This window comes from Artibeus jamaicensis, unplaced genomic scaffold (genome assembly GCF_021234435.1).
Source record: "Artibeus jamaicensis isolate MK-2021 breed Jamaican fruit bat unplaced genomic scaffold, CSHL_Jam_final scaffold_474, whole genome shotgun sequence".
NCBI classification, from domain to species: Eukaryota; Metazoa; Chordata; class Mammalia; order Chiroptera; family Phyllostomidae; genus Artibeus; species Artibeus jamaicensis.
This window is the reverse complement of record NW_026522046.1, coordinates 48558620-48574532: the sequence shown is the minus strand read 5'-3', so window position 1 is coordinate 48574532 and position 15913 is coordinate 48558620. Positions and strand designations below refer to the sequence as shown.

The 15913-nt window shown below is 52.2% G+C and overlaps 2 protein-coding genes and 1 long non-coding RNA gene across 9 annotated transcripts in view; 1 reads left to right on the top strand and 2 right to left on the bottom strand.

Moving 5' to 3' along the window:
• SYNJ1 (synaptojanin 1) overlaps positions 1–4500 on the bottom strand; it is a 76289-nt gene extending 71789 nt beyond the window's left edge. For 2 of the 6 annotated variants that reach the window (XM_053657777.1, XM_053657774.1), the window contains exons 1-2: positions 3510–4500; positions 2613–2754 (exon numbers count right to left, since the gene is read on the bottom strand). In XM_053657777.1, coding sequence (XP_053513752.1) covers positions 2613–2736 — 124 coding nt within the window. In that variant the 5' untranslated portion in view covers positions 2737–2754; positions 3510–4500. The other 4 variants (XM_053657772.1, XM_053657775.1, XM_053657776.1 and 1 more) reach the window with 4 other exon arrangements.
• On the top strand, positions 3096–8776 carry LOC128626267 (uncharacterized). Its single transcript, XR_008390180.1, has 4 exons — positions 3096–3464; positions 7052–7343; positions 7442–7677; positions 7784–8776. It is a non-coding gene; the product is annotated as an uncharacterized LOC128626267 (long non-coding RNA).
• A 95-nt stretch (positions 8777–8871) lies between these two features.
• PAXBP1 (PAX3 and PAX7 binding protein 1) overlaps positions 8872–15913 on the bottom strand; it is a 28479-nt gene continuing 21437 nt past the window's right edge. Inside the window, exons 12-18 of one of the 2 annotated variants that reach the window (XM_037127147.2) lie at positions 15438–15582; positions 14788–14909; positions 13926–14002; positions 13482–13548; positions 12793–12939; positions 10778–10932; positions 8872–9113 (exon numbers count right to left, since the gene is read on the bottom strand). In XM_037127147.2, coding sequence (XP_036983042.2) covers positions 8996–9113; positions 10778–10932; positions 12793–12939; positions 13482–13548; positions 13926–14002; positions 14788–14909; positions 15438–15582 — 831 coding nt within the window. In that variant the 3' untranslated portion in view covers positions 8872–8995. Of the gene's footprint in view, positions 9114–10773; positions 10933–12792; positions 12940–13481; positions 13549–13925; positions 14003–14787; positions 14910–15437; positions 15583–15913 lie in introns of those variants that run through there. The other variant, XM_053657778.1, reaches the window with a different exon arrangement.

The following is a 15913-nucleotide window of genomic DNA, read 5'->3' as shown; positions in this document are numbered from 1 at the left end:
TAACGTCTGTGCGCTAACGCTGCCCCATTACTACCATAGGAAGGCCTATATAAACTTTGCTCAGAGGTTATCATCCCAACCTCACTATATTGGAATCTCTCAGGGGCTGAAGCCCAGCCCCAGTATTTGTAAAAACAAAACAAAACAAAACAAACCCTCCCCAGTGACTGTAATGATTCAGTCACAGCATCACGACTGATTTAAGCTCAGAATCCCATCAGCCCAAAGACAGGGTCCTGAGGCTGCGTGAGTGGGTACTCAGTCCTAAGAGGATCCACGACTGGAGATTATTTTCATTGTATTTTTCCCTTACACCCCATTTTTTGGTATGTGCTAATAATACAAAAGATAAGACTTCATGTTGGGTATCTTATGGCACTCCTGGCATAAGCCAGAATAATTCAGTGACTGCCAATCCTCAACAATAGGATTGTTTAATTTTTTAAACTTTGACTTGTTAAAGTGGGGCAGCTAGAGCCCGAGGCCTGGTAGGGTCACTTTCACCATCGACTTTCAAGAAAAACACCTGCACACAAGCATGTGGACACCAACAAGACCAGTATGTAGAGTGTTGGGCCAGGGATACAGACAAAGTTCTACAGAAAGGAAAGGCAGGAAGATCTAAGAGTGAGCGGGGCGGGGGGTGAGCAGGTTCTCCTGAAGGAAGCATTCTAGCAGTCCTGCAGAAAGAGGGCATCACAAGGAACGGAATAAGGAACGGCATGGTGAAGGCTGGAAAGGCACAGTGCAATGGGGAAGCAGTGAGGAAACAGCACAGTTGCCTTAGAGAGGGTCAACACTGGCCAACAGGGCAAGGCCGAAGTACAGACAACCTGATGAAGAGTTGAGATTTGCACTTAATCTTACTGGGAAATGGGGTGATACTTCTGTTTACTACCAAAAACGTGTCAGGAGTCCCTTCTGGTAGCCGCACGGACACTCCAGGGGCCAGACTGCCGGAGACCAGGAGGACAGCTTGGTGCCATCCAGGCATGGTGCCTGGACGTGGCGGGCACCTCCAACTCATGAAGGCTGTGAACGCGAGCACTCTGCAGTACAGCACATGCCGTGGCATGCTTCCAGACGGAACAGCCAATTAATTTTATAACTCAAATGACCTTTAAAAAGGTCTCCTAGCTCCTAAACATTAATATTTTAAGTGTTGCTGTAAAGTTTATAACAGGAAAGCTAATAGCACACCCAAGAGATTACACCTCTTTTTATGCTAGCGTTAGAGAGAGAGAGAATTTCAAACTTTTTTTCCAAAAGAATTAATTACATAGTGTAAATCTAATGAAATAAATAAGATTAATGAATAGTTAAGAAAGTATGTCTCATATTCTTTTTCCCTTAAAATGTATGTTAATGCCAAAATGGATGACTTAGGGATTTTTTAAAAAATTGGTTTCTGGCATGAAAGAAATCTGCTGGAGGTTTGGAAGTATTATTACCCTTAGGGAGTAAAGTATAGCAAAACCCTAAGAACTATACCTAATGCATACTTTGTAGCTAAAAACCTGGTTTCCTGTCATTACAAGTCACCATAATTAAAGAAACATTTACAATTTAGACAAATAAGAAAATCGGGTAATGTCAGCAAAAACACAAGCAGCTGAAAAATATTCCACATGCTAAATCAAACATTTTCCCTGAATATTTTAAATTAATAATTCATCAGTGTAAGAATTACACTTGTCATTTGGAAAAAATATGCTATGCAAATGGCTGATAGCATGTCATGTTCTGGTTTATTTAAGTACAGAAAGCGATGTGAGTGAGGAAGCCCGCACAGAGCGTCCCCCACTTTATGAACGCTCATTTCCTAGAACACGCATAGCCCCCCTGCTGTGTGTGCCTAGAGTGGCAAACACTGAGCAAAGAAAGCAGTTAGCACTAGAACACTTTTAAAAACACAATCACATTTCAAATAACCCCAAATTGGACTTCTCTGATAACATCTTATAATTACGAAAGAAATTTAATCTGGCAACTCATCTTTTCATTTTTAAGTTCATGCATTTCCCCACGAAGTAACCCAAACCATTACTAACCTACTATTTGTGTGTGTGTGTGTGTGTGTGTGTGTGTGTGTGTGTGGTACAGTGTGCTTTTCTTTAAAACAGACTATCAAAATAAGTTTTAAATGCTACGAAACCAATCACATGCTCCACATGAGAGTTTAACAATGGTTCACAATCCTCTGAAAGAAAACACAAGATCCACACCAGAAGACGCTCCGAAAGGATTAAACAGTCTTACAGCTCCTTACTGCGACTGACCTACACGAAATTCTGTTCGCGACAGGAAGAGACGCGAAGCAGGCCATTTGATGGGTCTATGGGACGTGATATACACCGCAGCAATATTTCTTTGAAAGAATACTTTTTTAGAAGCAACAGCACAATCCACTAATTAAAGCAAACCCGGGTCGCTACCACCCCACCGTGCCCCCACCCCCAGCAAAAACCCGCAACAGCGGGAGGAAAAGAAGATGCAAGTTGAAAACAAAACAAGGCTTGATCTAAGGGAAATAAACGCGCGACCCCGGGCGGGGCGGGCCGGGCGTTTCGGGGGCGCCCTCCCGCCCGCCAGGCCGGGGCGCGGGGACTCACAGAGCACGGCCACGGCCCCGGACTCGAACAGCAGGCATTCCTCCTTGTGCCGGGTCTCCACCAGGACGCTGAAGGGCGGGGGATCCAGCTTGTGGTAGACGCGGAAGCCCTTGCTGAACGCCATCCTGGCGCGGGGGCGGCCCTGCGGGGACGAGCAGAGCAGCTGCGGCCCCGGGAACCCCGCCGCCGCCCGGCCGCGCGGCGTCCGGGGCCTCCCCGCGGCTGCGAGGGAGCGGGAGGCCGCGCTCCCGGGCCGAACGGCTCGTTCCAGGAGGCCAGTCGCGCCCTCGTTTCCCCCGAGAGCGGGAGGCAGAGCTGCCGGCTCCCGGGCGAGCGGGACGGGGTTTTATCGATCGCTCCACGTTCCGGGCGCGGCGTGTCTACACACGGAACCTCCGAGCGCATTTCCCGGGGAGGCGTCCACCCGCCCCCCTCTCCCGGGTCGCCGCTGCGCGGAGAGGGAGCCCGTTCGGGAACCCGAAGGCGGCCCTCGGGGGCGAAGGCCGGGGGTGGGAGGGGGAGAGGACCCCGCCGCCGTGACCCGCGTCAGCACCCGGGACCCGGGCCTGACCCCGGCTCCTGGGAAGGCGGCTCCCCCCAGGGGCACGAACGGAGGCACCGAGCAGCAGCTCAGGGCGTCCGCGACGCCGGGACCGCCTAGGGCCCGGGACCGCGGGCGGCTGACAGCCGCTGTCACCACAGCCGCCGCCCGGCGGTGCGGCGCAGCCCGCGGTCTCCTTCAGCTCGCCCGCCCGCCCGCGCTCCAGGCGGCCCGCGGCGCCCTCCCCGCTCCGCCCGGCTGCGGCCGCGGACACTACCTCTGGAAGCGGCCACCCGCACACTCGGCTGCCGGTAGGTCTGGCCGCGGCCGCGCCCGCCCCCCGCCGGCTCGCTCACCTTTACCTCCGGCTCCTCCTCCTCCTCTCTCTCTCACAGCCGCCGGTGTCGGAAGCGTCACTTCCGCTCAGCGGGTCCATCTCTTCCGCATTGCACCGCCGCCCGGGGCGGAAGGCCCGCCCCTCGCGGGGAAGGGGCGGGGCGTCAGAGGAGACGCCTTCGCCCCCACGGAGCGCCCTGCGGGCCAGAAGCCGTTGGGGTGCCTGCCGCTTGGAGCGCCGCCGGCGATCTGTCTCCAGGCCGCAGCTGCGGGTCCCGCCGCTGGGGGTGCTGGAGATGGAGGAGAGTCCTCCCTGGCTACGCGCGTGGGTCCCTCAGAACTAAGGGAGGGACTCTGGGGAAGAGCTTGGCGGGCAGGACGAGGATCCCTGGGATGGGGGCGGGGTGTCAGGACCACCCGTGGCGCCCCCGGCGGCCAGTCAGGCGAGGGGCGGGGCCTGGAGAGCTGTCCATGGTGTCCTTCTGAGTGACCGGGCCTGCGGCCGGGAGAAAAATGCGTGCCTGTTTTGGAACAGCCCTGTGGTCGCCTCTTCTTCTGGGGTGTCCTGGGGCTCTCGGGAGCGCCCTAGAAAAGCGTGCTCACCTGGACGCGGGGTGGTGACTGGGAAGTCACCAACCCTGGACCTGTCCGAGGGCCAGGCGGCTGTCGTTTCACGTAAGGGCCACAGCTTGTGCCAGCTGTGGAGTTCAGTGACTGAAGGCACCCGGCCCCTTCATCTTGTCCTCATTTCTCAGCATCTCCTTGGAGGTAGCACGGTCCCCGGGACTTCTCACGGTCCCCGGGACTTCTCACTGTTGTAGCTCTAAGCGTGGAAATGAAGTCAAAAGCAGCAAACTCAACAGGAATCGAAATCCTCAAGCACCCAGCGCTCTGAGAAACCATTTCCTATTTTTCTTCTTCCCCTTAGTGCTCTTATGGTAACAGCAGAAGCAGAATTTAAATTTGGCGTCGTGCACAAAATCATTTCCTTCTGCAGGCCCTGTCATGTGTCTTGATTAACGGTTCCTCGTCCAGTTTAGAGAAGCTGGACCCACCCTGGTCTCAGGATTCCAAAGAGGCCGTTATCCATCAGAAGAGAGGCCACTTCTCTTCCAGGATACAGAATCGAGGGTTCTGTTCCGAGAACCAAAGGGCGTTTCTCTCACTCAGCCCTATCTCCCAAGAAAAACTGTTTGCTCTTGGTAGTGGTTACTGACAGCAGCCTCAGTATTAAACTCGTATTAAGATAATCCTCTGGTCCATGACTGCTTAGTTTTCTTTCTAGAAGAATCCATTTCCATTGGAGATTGCACTGGACAAAAAAGTACATGGGAGTGGGCGAGAATGGAATTTTCTTATTTCTTCCAATTAAACGGAAATGGGTGGAGGGTAAGCAGGACCCATTCCTAGAGTTGTCAGAAGGCCACAGCCTTTCCAAATCCTTTCAAAATTGATCATTTTCTCATGAAATAAGCACAAGCTTTACGATTTGAAAACATTAGGGCCACTTTTATTGACTTAAATACTGTTACTTTTTTGGTGCTGTTACCATTTCTTATTTATACTTCCTTGTTCATTGCACTTGAAAATAGAGGGACAGGTTTTCAGTGCAGGCCAAGTGGCACACAGGCTTCCGTGTGAGCTCTGAGGGCCCCCAGAGATGGGCCGTCTCTTTTGGCTCTTGACACAGCCCCAGGTGGGTGTTGCAGGTGGCAGATGGCGGCTGCAGTAGCTCCAAGGACTTCAAAGCAAACACCCTCATCTATACATGTTGGTTTTTAACCAAATTCTTTCTCTCTCCTATAGGCAAATTCTATCAGGTTACAACATGAAATTGCCATTTCTGCAGGCCTGAAGTACCCCACTCTAACAGTATGTCCCCAGTAAACTACAGCGAGGATTTACTAATTTAGAAATGAGTGACTGTCCCAACCAGTGACATAAAGTGTGCCATGTCACGGGGCTGGGTTTTGAGATGTTTGTCATGTCTGCCCTTTCCTCACAGCCCGTGTTCCTTATCTATTGTAAAATGCTAGAACGTGTTTGGTGAATTGGAGACTAAGTCTGATCCCATTAGCATGGCCAGCTTTTTTCAGGCCACACAGGCTGGAACTGTTAGATCGGCATCTGCAGGGACCCATTAGTGAGTACACAGAAAGGGACGGCTCCTCCCTAGCATTGCAGGACGTCCCCTCCTCAAGCCGGTGCTGGGTCCCCAAGCAGCAGGCGCCTCATAGGCGTTTGCAGTGTCTCATAAGGTAGCTTACGAAGGCTTCTACAGGGTTTGTCAAAATTTTATGGTTTACCATGTGCTTTACTCTTCAAGTACCGGATGAGAGGTGTATTTTCCTACAGCTCTTTGTAACTGGACCACAGCACATGTCCCTAGAGACACGGTGCTACTCATTGTCCCTGTGATGGACGAGTGACCTCCAAGCTCGTGCTGGAGTTGGAGTGACAGGGTGGGGGGGGGGAGGCCAGGGCAAACCGCCGGGCCCAGGCGTCTGAGCGTGCCACGGGGTGCCCTGCAGTGCCAACCCACAGGGTCATTTCTAGCCTGCCTGCTTTGGCCAGGCAGTTGAGGCCGTCCTCGGGAGCTGAGCACCCTATCCCCACAGGTAGTTCTAGTCCTGGAGGACGATCTCCAAAATTGATGGCCTTTTGATGCTTGAGGCCTCTCGACTCAGACATTCCTCACTGTTCTCCCTCCATGTAGAAATTCTGACCTTCCTCCTTTTCATAACCTACATCAAGGCCACAATGGCCTTTGTCCCCACCAGTGGATGGCCACACTCCCTGGACGCCCGGGTCACCCCGGGTTACACAGGCAGAGTCCTCATAACGGTGAAGAACCGCTACCATAAGCAACTTCCATTTTCATGCTGTAGTTTGCAGCTCTCCGACATTTGACTATTTTTAGGAGGGCTTCATGATTTCAAGGAAAACTAGAATTTAAAACAAAATTAGGTCTTTGTCAAAACTCGTTGAACTTACACATAACTTAAATGTTACTGTTTGTAAGCTACACTTCAATAAGCCTGGCTCTAAAAGTCAGGAATGCCCCAGATTGGTCCACTGGCATGAGGAAGGGGCTTCCTCAAGTTCATGCCATCTGGGCCAGCTCTGGGTGACGAGGCTGTCCCTGCAGGATGCTGCTCACGTTGACTGACGCTGTTGGGAGATGACCTGTGGGTCCCTGTCCTCCGAGACCAGGGAGTGGTACGGTCACACAGTCATGCCACTCGGGTCTCCGGTGAGAGCCCTCGGTGGCACCGGACCCCGCGCCCCGGGAGCTGCACTCTAGCAGTGACTGGCTGGTGGGCGTGCCGAGGCAGGGGTGCTCCGGAGACCTGGGACCCCTCGGAAGCAGGCCTTTGGGTGGAGGGCCCCGTCAGCCTTGCCACAACTCTCCCATCTGCACCCACGTCTGAGACCATCTTGGGTTCCTTCCCTCTACCTCACACAGGTCACTCCTTACCCCACACCTCAGGCCAGCCCAGCCCCCTCCCTCTCCTTTTCCCCAATGGGACTTAACCCCATAAACCTCTTGTACACCTAACAGCACCTCAGACTGCCACCCAGGGCCGCACAAACACACTGGGCTGTTTACCCCTCCACTCCTGCCTGGCTTTGGCTGGGGCTGCTCCCCAGGACCTCCGCTGGCGGACACCCCAGCCAGGCACACTGGCCGAGCCACACCCTCGGGAGGGCTGCTGGTGCTTACCACCGGAGGCCGTGGCTTCGCCAGGGACGTGGGTGGGCGCCGCCACCTCACACAGCAGCAGTGACCAGTCTGTGCCTCACGTTGGATCAGGAGCTTCCCTTTCCAGAAACCTCCATCACCTATTTTGAAGGTAAACCAGAAGCTCCACGAGAAAGAAACTGAAGACAGAGCTTCAGGTTTGTTCAAACATCACCCTCTGAACTTATCTTTTGATACTTCCCTTCCTAGGAAAGGACATGCTCCGGCGACTTCAGAAACGGAAGCTTCTGGCTGGGACGTGAGAACCACGTGTTCTACGCCAAAGTCACATCCCAACGAGGTCCTGGTGTCATGTCCAAACCCAGGCCTGACACTGAGTGACCCTGGTGCATTTCACACGATAAGAAATCCCCAAGTTTCCTGCAAGAATCCTTAACACAGAAAGAGAAGTAGCCAGTCTCTCCGTTTTGAAACACAAAGTTAAGGTAGAAATGACGTGCATGTCACCTATGTGCATGTTTCTGTTTTATTCCAGTACAGGTGAAAGTTAAGTGTCCTCATTTTAATTCTCTCAATCTGCTACTGCCACAGGACAGAACACCCACCCAGATGAACACGTGGGTGCAAGCCGTGCCCCCACCACAGACGGGAGGCTGAGAGAGCAGCCGGAGCACCCGGCGCCGCCCCACACACCGGATGCGCTGACCGAGGGCCCGCCCACGCTGATGCTCACTGTGTTGGACTCGTCCGAGATGCTGTCGCTAAGATTACTCGCCAGCAAATACAACAAAGGACCGAATTGAAAATTAATTTAATGCTTTGCTAAAGCTTAATTACATATAATTATCAAACAAGTCCTAATTTCCAAAAAGTTCCTCTTTTGAAAATCACAGATCAGAAGGCGTAAACTTTAAAACAAGTTCTCCGAATACTTACAGCGTGGCATAAACATGGTAGAAGACCTTGGATATTGAATTGCCAGGGTGTGTGGTGGACCAGCAAGGCATGTTCTTTATTGCATATGTGACGCACGCATGTGGGGGTTCAAGTGCACAGACCACCAACTTCAAATGCATGCACTTGTAAGCTGGCCGGGGAGGGAAATCGTAACGAGACGGGACAGTCAGCCCAAAACCCTGCAGCTGGACTATGGGTCTATTATTTCCAAAAACGAAAACTTCCACGTGCTTTTAAAAACCTGTGCTGCGCACAGCAGTGGAGTCCACAGGAGACCCCCAGTGGGCTGCGACCCGACCCGGGGAAGGAGGCGCGCCATGCGCCCAGGGCCGCAGCCCGTGTGCTCGCAGGGTTAAGGCAGCAGGCGACAGCGACTGCTAACTGGGAGGGAGGACGCCGGGTCACTGGCCAGCCCTTTGTTCAGCAGTGGAGCGATGTTCCTAAGACGTTTGCTATGGAGTAATCCTCTGCTGTTAAAAGACTTGCTCTGTAGAAAAACCCCCGATTTCCGGTGCGAGAGGACCTCCATGGCGGCAGAGAGAGACGCATACATGACACCGCTGGGACAGTGCGCAGAGAACCAGCGGGGAGGCTGTGGGTACCAGGCACAGAAAATGCTTCCGCGACCAGCGGCGGGCAGGCCGGAAGGAAAACACTCATCGACCCTCCTAGAAATGCTCTGAACCCTTCGTTCCAGAGAAATCGCAGTTAAGGACACAGAATTGAATAGTAATGTTCTTTGTATTAAAACAACAACCATTTTACAGTTTAAGAAACTTTACATATATACAAAATTTATACATTAGGAATGGTATTAAAGCAAGCAGGCTTCTCAGTCGCATAGATCTATTTTCCTTCAATCAAAGACTTAAATTCTTTCACATTATGGTCACTTGCAACAGACATAGCGTGATCCAGGGCTCGGACACTTGCAAGGAGTTTTACTATCTGCTTTATGTTTTCCCTAGAAGAGAAAAAAATGCAGCAGAATCTCATTAATTTGTACAAAAGCCCTAAAGGAAAAATTTGTCATTAACTTTACGACCATTTTTGAGGTTTTGCAATCTTCCTGTATATATATATATATATATAGGTACGTATATCCACATAAAACAACAGTTTGTGTACCTGACCAGCCCAGAGACAGAGGACCCATTTTCAAAACCGAAAATGCCCACAATGTCACTCCGAGAAGCCATTTTCATGAAGACCCAGAAAAGGGGAGAAAGCGATCTCCTCCAAACCACCCGGGGCTCTCCCGTCGCCCCCCAAACCCGAGTCCTGGCGGCACTCAAATCCCACCACACACCCGAGAGGCCCAGCGTCACTTCGGCTCTTCGGAGCTCTCGGCAGAGCCTCACCTGTTTGCTCCACCTTCCGGTGGAAGCCATTCTCCTCTCATTAAGACACCCTCCAATTCTGGCAAAGGTCAGAACGCGGGCCCTGCTCAGACACGGGTCACCGGCCAGCCCAGCGTTCTGGTTCGGGGGGGAGGGGCGGGCTGGAGCGCCTCCAGCCAAGCTCCCAGGCGGTGCAGGCACTGCTGGCCCAGAATCGCACTGGTAGCCAGAGGGCCGCTGGGGACAAACAGCGCACAGTGCGACCCGGCCGCCTGTCCCTTCCCCAGGAGACTGAGGGGAGCACCTGTCAGGGAAAGGCTACAACCTGCACGGCTGCAGACCCTGTGGGGCGGGGCCTCTTCTGTGGGCATTGCACCAGCAGGTGCCCAAGCAGATGCCATTTGTGCATATTTAATTCCAACCAAAACAGTATTAAAAAGCAAGCAAAATTTATCTAAGAAAAGACAGCACCTTGAGAAGAAATGTTAGTGACAACAACCTAACAACCGACACCAAAGATGAAATTAAAGTATAAAGCAGTTACCTGCCACAGAATTTTACCACTAAAGTTTTTACTACCTACTTTGTTTTTACTTTTTTAACGTAAAAGACAACAAATTTCCTCTTTAAAAAAGAAGGTCCCTTTACATGGAAGAGGGTAAGATTAACATTGTGATTTAAATGAAAAATGAAACTGTTAGGAAGGCTGTATGAAAGCAATGTTCAGAAAGAAAATTCTTTCAAGTTGTACTGGTTTATTATTTACTTTTATATGCTAGAGATTTATCCCAAATGAACAAACATCCAAAACAATGTCCACAAAAAGAAACACCCATGGTCTCTGACGTGGAGACGGCACCCTCCACGCAGAGCACTCTCCTGGCGGTGGGGGACACTCAGGGCACCCAGGTCCCTCTGATGGGCTTTCCCAGGGCGCACATCCGCAGGAGTCTCCAAAGACCAAGGCCCAGGGCATTCTCAGAGCCTGACATGCCCCCAACCCCTCAAATGAGGAGACGGAACACTATGACTCATTCATTCCCCTTAGGCCTGGTCCTTGCCAGCTGTCTTGTCTTAATGCCTTCAAAAATATCCTATTGAAAAAGATTAGGTAAAACCACACACACATACACAAAAATGTGTATTTTGGGTATGTTTACCAATACTAAGTCAATGTACAGTTTCAACTAAAATACAAACATGTCTCTAAACATTTTCATAATACTTACTACTGACTGTAACGACTAAGGACTAGGTCACCATTTCATTAAGTAATCACAATAATTACCTTGCATTTCTTTTTTCCACATCAGAGCATCCGATGCTGTTTCTATAAATCGTATCTGCTAAGTGTACGAGGTACCGACAGAAGTTTTCTAACTGAGAAATGGTCCTCTCTCCTTTCAGGTTCGCGAACCACTGCTTGGGGAAACAATTGATGACCTGCAGAGAAGGTGCAGAACAAGGGGCTGAACCACAGGAGGCAGCCGTGCCCACCAGCTGTGTCCAGACCGTGGGGTCCTGGTTTAACCAGAGGACTCACTACTGAACTTCCTACCCAGTTTTCCTTCATACACCTGAACTTTTACTTGAACATACGAGAGAGGTGCTCAAAGCAAAAGACAAATAATTTGTCCAATCTACGAATGTATTAGGGACGTAATACTGTAACCAATTGCTTCATCCTTTGGTCTTCCTGAAAGCCCTAAATGAACCTATTCTCCTGTGTCAGCAGCACTGGACTTGAGAGCACGTGCAGTTGAACCGCCACAGGCCACGCCGCCCCGGGCTGGTGCGCAGGCCCGGGCACTGTGCTGGCCACGCGGCAGGGCGGGCCCAGAGCGCGGGGAAGAGCTTCACCCCAGAGGGGCAGCGAGGGCAGGAGCCTACGCAGGTGATGGGGCCCGGTGGCAGCACAGACCCACGAGTAGGGAGGCCGGCCCCCCACACGCGAGGGCAGCCCACGAAAGGGCATCATCAGTCCAGTGTGCAGAGCACCCAGGGGCTTGGAGCAGTGACTGAATCCAGGACGGGCTGAGCAGGGGTCGGGGGGCCTGGGCGTGGCGAGCCGGAAAGCAAGACAGTGCTCCCCAGAAATGAGAGGATGTGTCACAAGCTCACAGAGGTCAGTGTGAAGGGACTGCCACTGATGAAATCTACCAAAGATGCAGAATCTGAATCTACTGAGACTATCAGACACACCTAAACTGAGGGACATTCTACAAAATAACAGGTCTATCCTCTTTAAAATACCAAGGTTATGAAGGTCAAGAAAAGACTGAGGACCTGACTCTTCTGGAGCAGAGAGATGGAGGAGACAAGACAATTAGGTGCGAGTGATGACCCGGGAGCCTGCTGCCAGCCGACACGGCCGTCTGCGTCATTACCAACAGTCACGATGGAGCTCAGCCACCTCCGGGGGGGCCGCCGGCCGGGTCGGAGTCAGGGAGAGGGGTGCCCGTGTTTACAGGACGCAGACAAGGCCGGGGCTGCCTGTGTCCTGTGAACACGGGGCCTTCCTGTCGGAGGGCTGGAGATGCCCTGCCAGGGACATCCTGACGCCATCTGGACAAACTGCACTGCACTTGCAAATCTGTCTCAATTTTACGATCATTTCAAAAAATATTTAAAAAAAGACCGAATTATGGAACTCATATATGAAGTAGAAAAAACACTATTAAAAAAATAATTTCTTTTCTCAGCCGGCATAGCTCAATGGGCTGGGCATTTTCCCACAAACCGAAAGGTCGTGGATTCAATTCCCTGTCAGGGCACATTCCTGGGTCTGGGTTTCAATCCCCGGCTGGGGCATGCGCAGGAGGCAGCCAATCGATGTTTCTCTCCCTCTTTCTCCCTCCCTTCTCACTCTGTCTGGAATCAATAAAGGAAAAAAATTTTTATCATTTCTTAAATGAGAAAAGAAACTATTTATTTGGTAACACTGGGGAAAAAAGCACTTATTCGGACTGAGTGCCAGCCTATGAACCAAAGGGTCACTAGTTCGATTCCCACTCAGGGCACATGCCTGGGTTGCGGGCCAGGTCCCCAGTGGGGGGTGCGTGAGAGGCAACCCCACATGGATGTTTCTCTCCCTTTCTCCCTCCCTTCCCCTCTCTAAAAATGACAGGATAAGAAAGCCTCGCAGGTTGGACCCACCTGGGTGGTCACAGTGACCGCCAACCTCACACGAAGCCCAATGAGCAAAGGGGTTTCTGTGAAGTCTCAAAATCCCCTTCAAACAAACAAGACAGCCCACTTTAACTCACGTGCCTTGAAAACTCTAGTAGGTACCACTCAACTCACACTTTGGGCTTTCCTGATGCTGTCGTCTCCACACTCCGAGTTCTGAAAAGCCATGAGAATGTATCTATTTAACAGGCCGTCGATGGCCAGCTCCTGAAGGGTCTTGTTCGAGAAGATGCCGCTCCACTGAAGAAAATTCCCCAGCAGCTGGGAGAGAAACGAACGGTGAGCGGCCTCGACCCGTGGCTCCTGTCTCGTCCTGCCCGATCCCAGCGGCCCTGCTTTTCCCTCGGTCTCCCCAGTGTCACCTCCTCAGGGACAAAGGGGACCTTCAGTGGCTCACTGGTCAGGGTCTCTGTGCCCCTTGCCCACTGCTCCCCACTGCCTTGGATTTCTCCCTGCCCTGAGGTCACTGGCTCCCTGTCTGTCACCTCGGCAGGGTCGCAAAGGCCGCAGGGCCCCCGCCCCGTCTTGCCCAGGGCTTCGTCAGAGGGACCCAGAAGGTGCCGGGCACACTGCTCTTTGAACAAACGGCGGCACTTTGCTGACTAGCCTGGACCTGACTGTGGGACTCAGAGTTCGTTTTCCCCTGCGGAAACATCAAACTTCGGGGAATAATGATTTCGCAGAATGGAGACTCTCTATGTACACATATATCTAAGCCTATGGCATTAAATGCAAAGATGCTTTTCAAAACATTATGTATAATGTCAGGCAAATCTGAAGTCTTCTAGACACCTCACACATACCTTAACCGAAGACCAAAACTGCCGCTGAAAAAACAAGTACGGCCCCGAGTTTCTATTTTCTAAGACGCTAAAAGAAAAACACACCACGTTCAAATATTTTAGATGCAAATACCGCACCCTTCCTAGGGGAGAATGTTTCTACAAGTAAAACGGGTAACAGAAGAATGAGACAATTAAAAAAAAAGTTTAAACGACTATAATCCCGAAGACAGGAAGTGTGAAAAGTGGAAACTGACCCCGAGCCACCACGGAGGAAGCACGGGCGTCACCCACGCGCCTCTGCTCGAGCAGGGCGTCCCCGCAGCCCCGGACCCCTCGGGCCTTCGGTCTGTACGACAGAGGTGACGTTCATGGTTCACGCGACCATCACTCTTCCAGAAAGCCAGCCTCCTCAGGGGAGTGATGGAGGAGGCCACCACCGGAGCCGTCCTCGGGTTTACTCACTTTTTGGGATACAGGGGCATGAACACATCGTCATCTAACGTTCTCCTCATCCTCAGCAAGAGCGCTTTCAGGTATAACTGAAGACAAAAACAGACCACACGTTCCAGTAAGGGCTGGGACAGGCGAGAAATTAAAAAACGAGTAACAACAGGCCGTATCCCGAATCACAAGCTAAGTGCTGGGTTTGGAGTGAGCGTCTTATTGAGTTCCTCACTTCCCTCGTTGAAAGCCCGAGGTCTTTGATGCCCACTGCCCCGTGGGTCCCCAACAATCACCAAGCCGTGAAGCCACTGAGAAACCTCTCGCCCTGCCGTCTACTCTGTAAAGGTCTGCGATCAGACACAACCTGGTTCTGTTCGAAATTATGCTACCAAAAATGTAGCAATGACAAAGAGCACTCTTCTGTCTGAACAGCTCTTAAGAATGTCCAATGAGGGATGACAGCAATTTGAAATTTGGAAACTAGTGATAAAAAGATGCCTCGTGGTTTTACATGCTATTTAAATGTTTTAGCATTTAAGTCATCAACAATTACCCATTCTAGTAGCTTTACATTTTCCTTTTTCTAAAACACACAACTCATATAGAGCCACTTGCCCAGTCCGACTGAGCGTTGGAGGGGGTGTTAGGAAGGCCGAGAACAGGAGACCGGGAGGCGCCGTCCCACGCCAGCGCGCTGTGAAACGAGGCACCGCCGCCCCACACTGTGCGCATTTCCGGCTTCATACAGCACCGGGAGGCCCAAGCAGGCCAATCGGATCTTCCCGCTGACTCGGGACCCAACCTCGCACCCCCTCCGCCCCTGCTCACTTCCAAAAGGACAGGGAGAACGAAGACCGTTCCCGGACGCTAACCGGGTTACCTGTGTGTTTCTGTTTTCTGCGTTCACTGCTGAAGGGTATCCGTCTACTAGTTTTAATGTGATCCCAACCATCCGTGAAGTCTGTGTTGTAGAAAAGGGGTCCCACATGTTCTCCGCTATCACTGTTGAGAAGAAGGCAGAACGTGCTGAGACACAGTCAGATCGCAGCAGACTAGGTCTGAGGCCGAGCATCTTCCATGCACAAATGCTGATTTCCCTCCAGACTACAAGCCTTTGTCCCACCAACTGCGGGGAAGCTGAGGGTCAGGCGAATGTGGAGAGAAGACAGACTCCTCTCTTTTCTACTGATCAGTAAAAATAAAAACAGGAGAAAACTTTCAATATCCTAACAAATACTGTCCCAACACCAAGAATCTCTACCTGAACCTCAAAAACTATTTTTACTCCTTTAATCGGTTCCTGTATCCGTGATTTCTAACCCTGTGAGAAACTCCTCTCCAGAACAGCGCGTGCGCAGGGCCCCACGTCCACTCTGCGTCAGCACCGACGCGCAGGCCCGCCCCAGGGCGCCCGGTGAGGCCCGGGCGGAGAGACACGTATCTGCCCGCAAGCTGCCTCTGGGCCTGGTGCCAATGTTCCCAGGCAGTGGCCACGGCCCCCGGGACCCCAGTGCGTGGCTTGGAGCCCACCTGCCAGCTTGGGGAGGAGCACCTTCTCCACGACCGTGGGCAGCAGCGCCGTGTCCACGTCCCCCCGCTCCTGCTCCCGCTCCTCACAGCCGTAGAAGAGCAGGGACTCGAACCACAGCATGCTCTCAAAGTCCCGGCACTTGGCCTGCAACAGAAGACAAAGGCCACCCCAACACATGCAGACAGCAGCTACCGCCGCTGCCGGCCACTCCGAGAGCGGACCTGGGCCTGACCTTTGGCCACAAAGAAGACAGAAGTGGAAGGAACCCAGGATGACCCCCGTTTCCAGACCACACAGCACGGGCAGAACAGGACTGTGACCCTTGAACGAAGGGAGGGGAGTGAGGTGGCCGACACCAGGAGGGCGGGGCAGGGAGAGTCCCGCTTCCCACTGCCCCCACCTTTGTGCCACTAGCGCAGGCCCTTATTTCATATGACTCTAGGTTAGGTTCTGGGACCTAACGACCAAGTTCTTC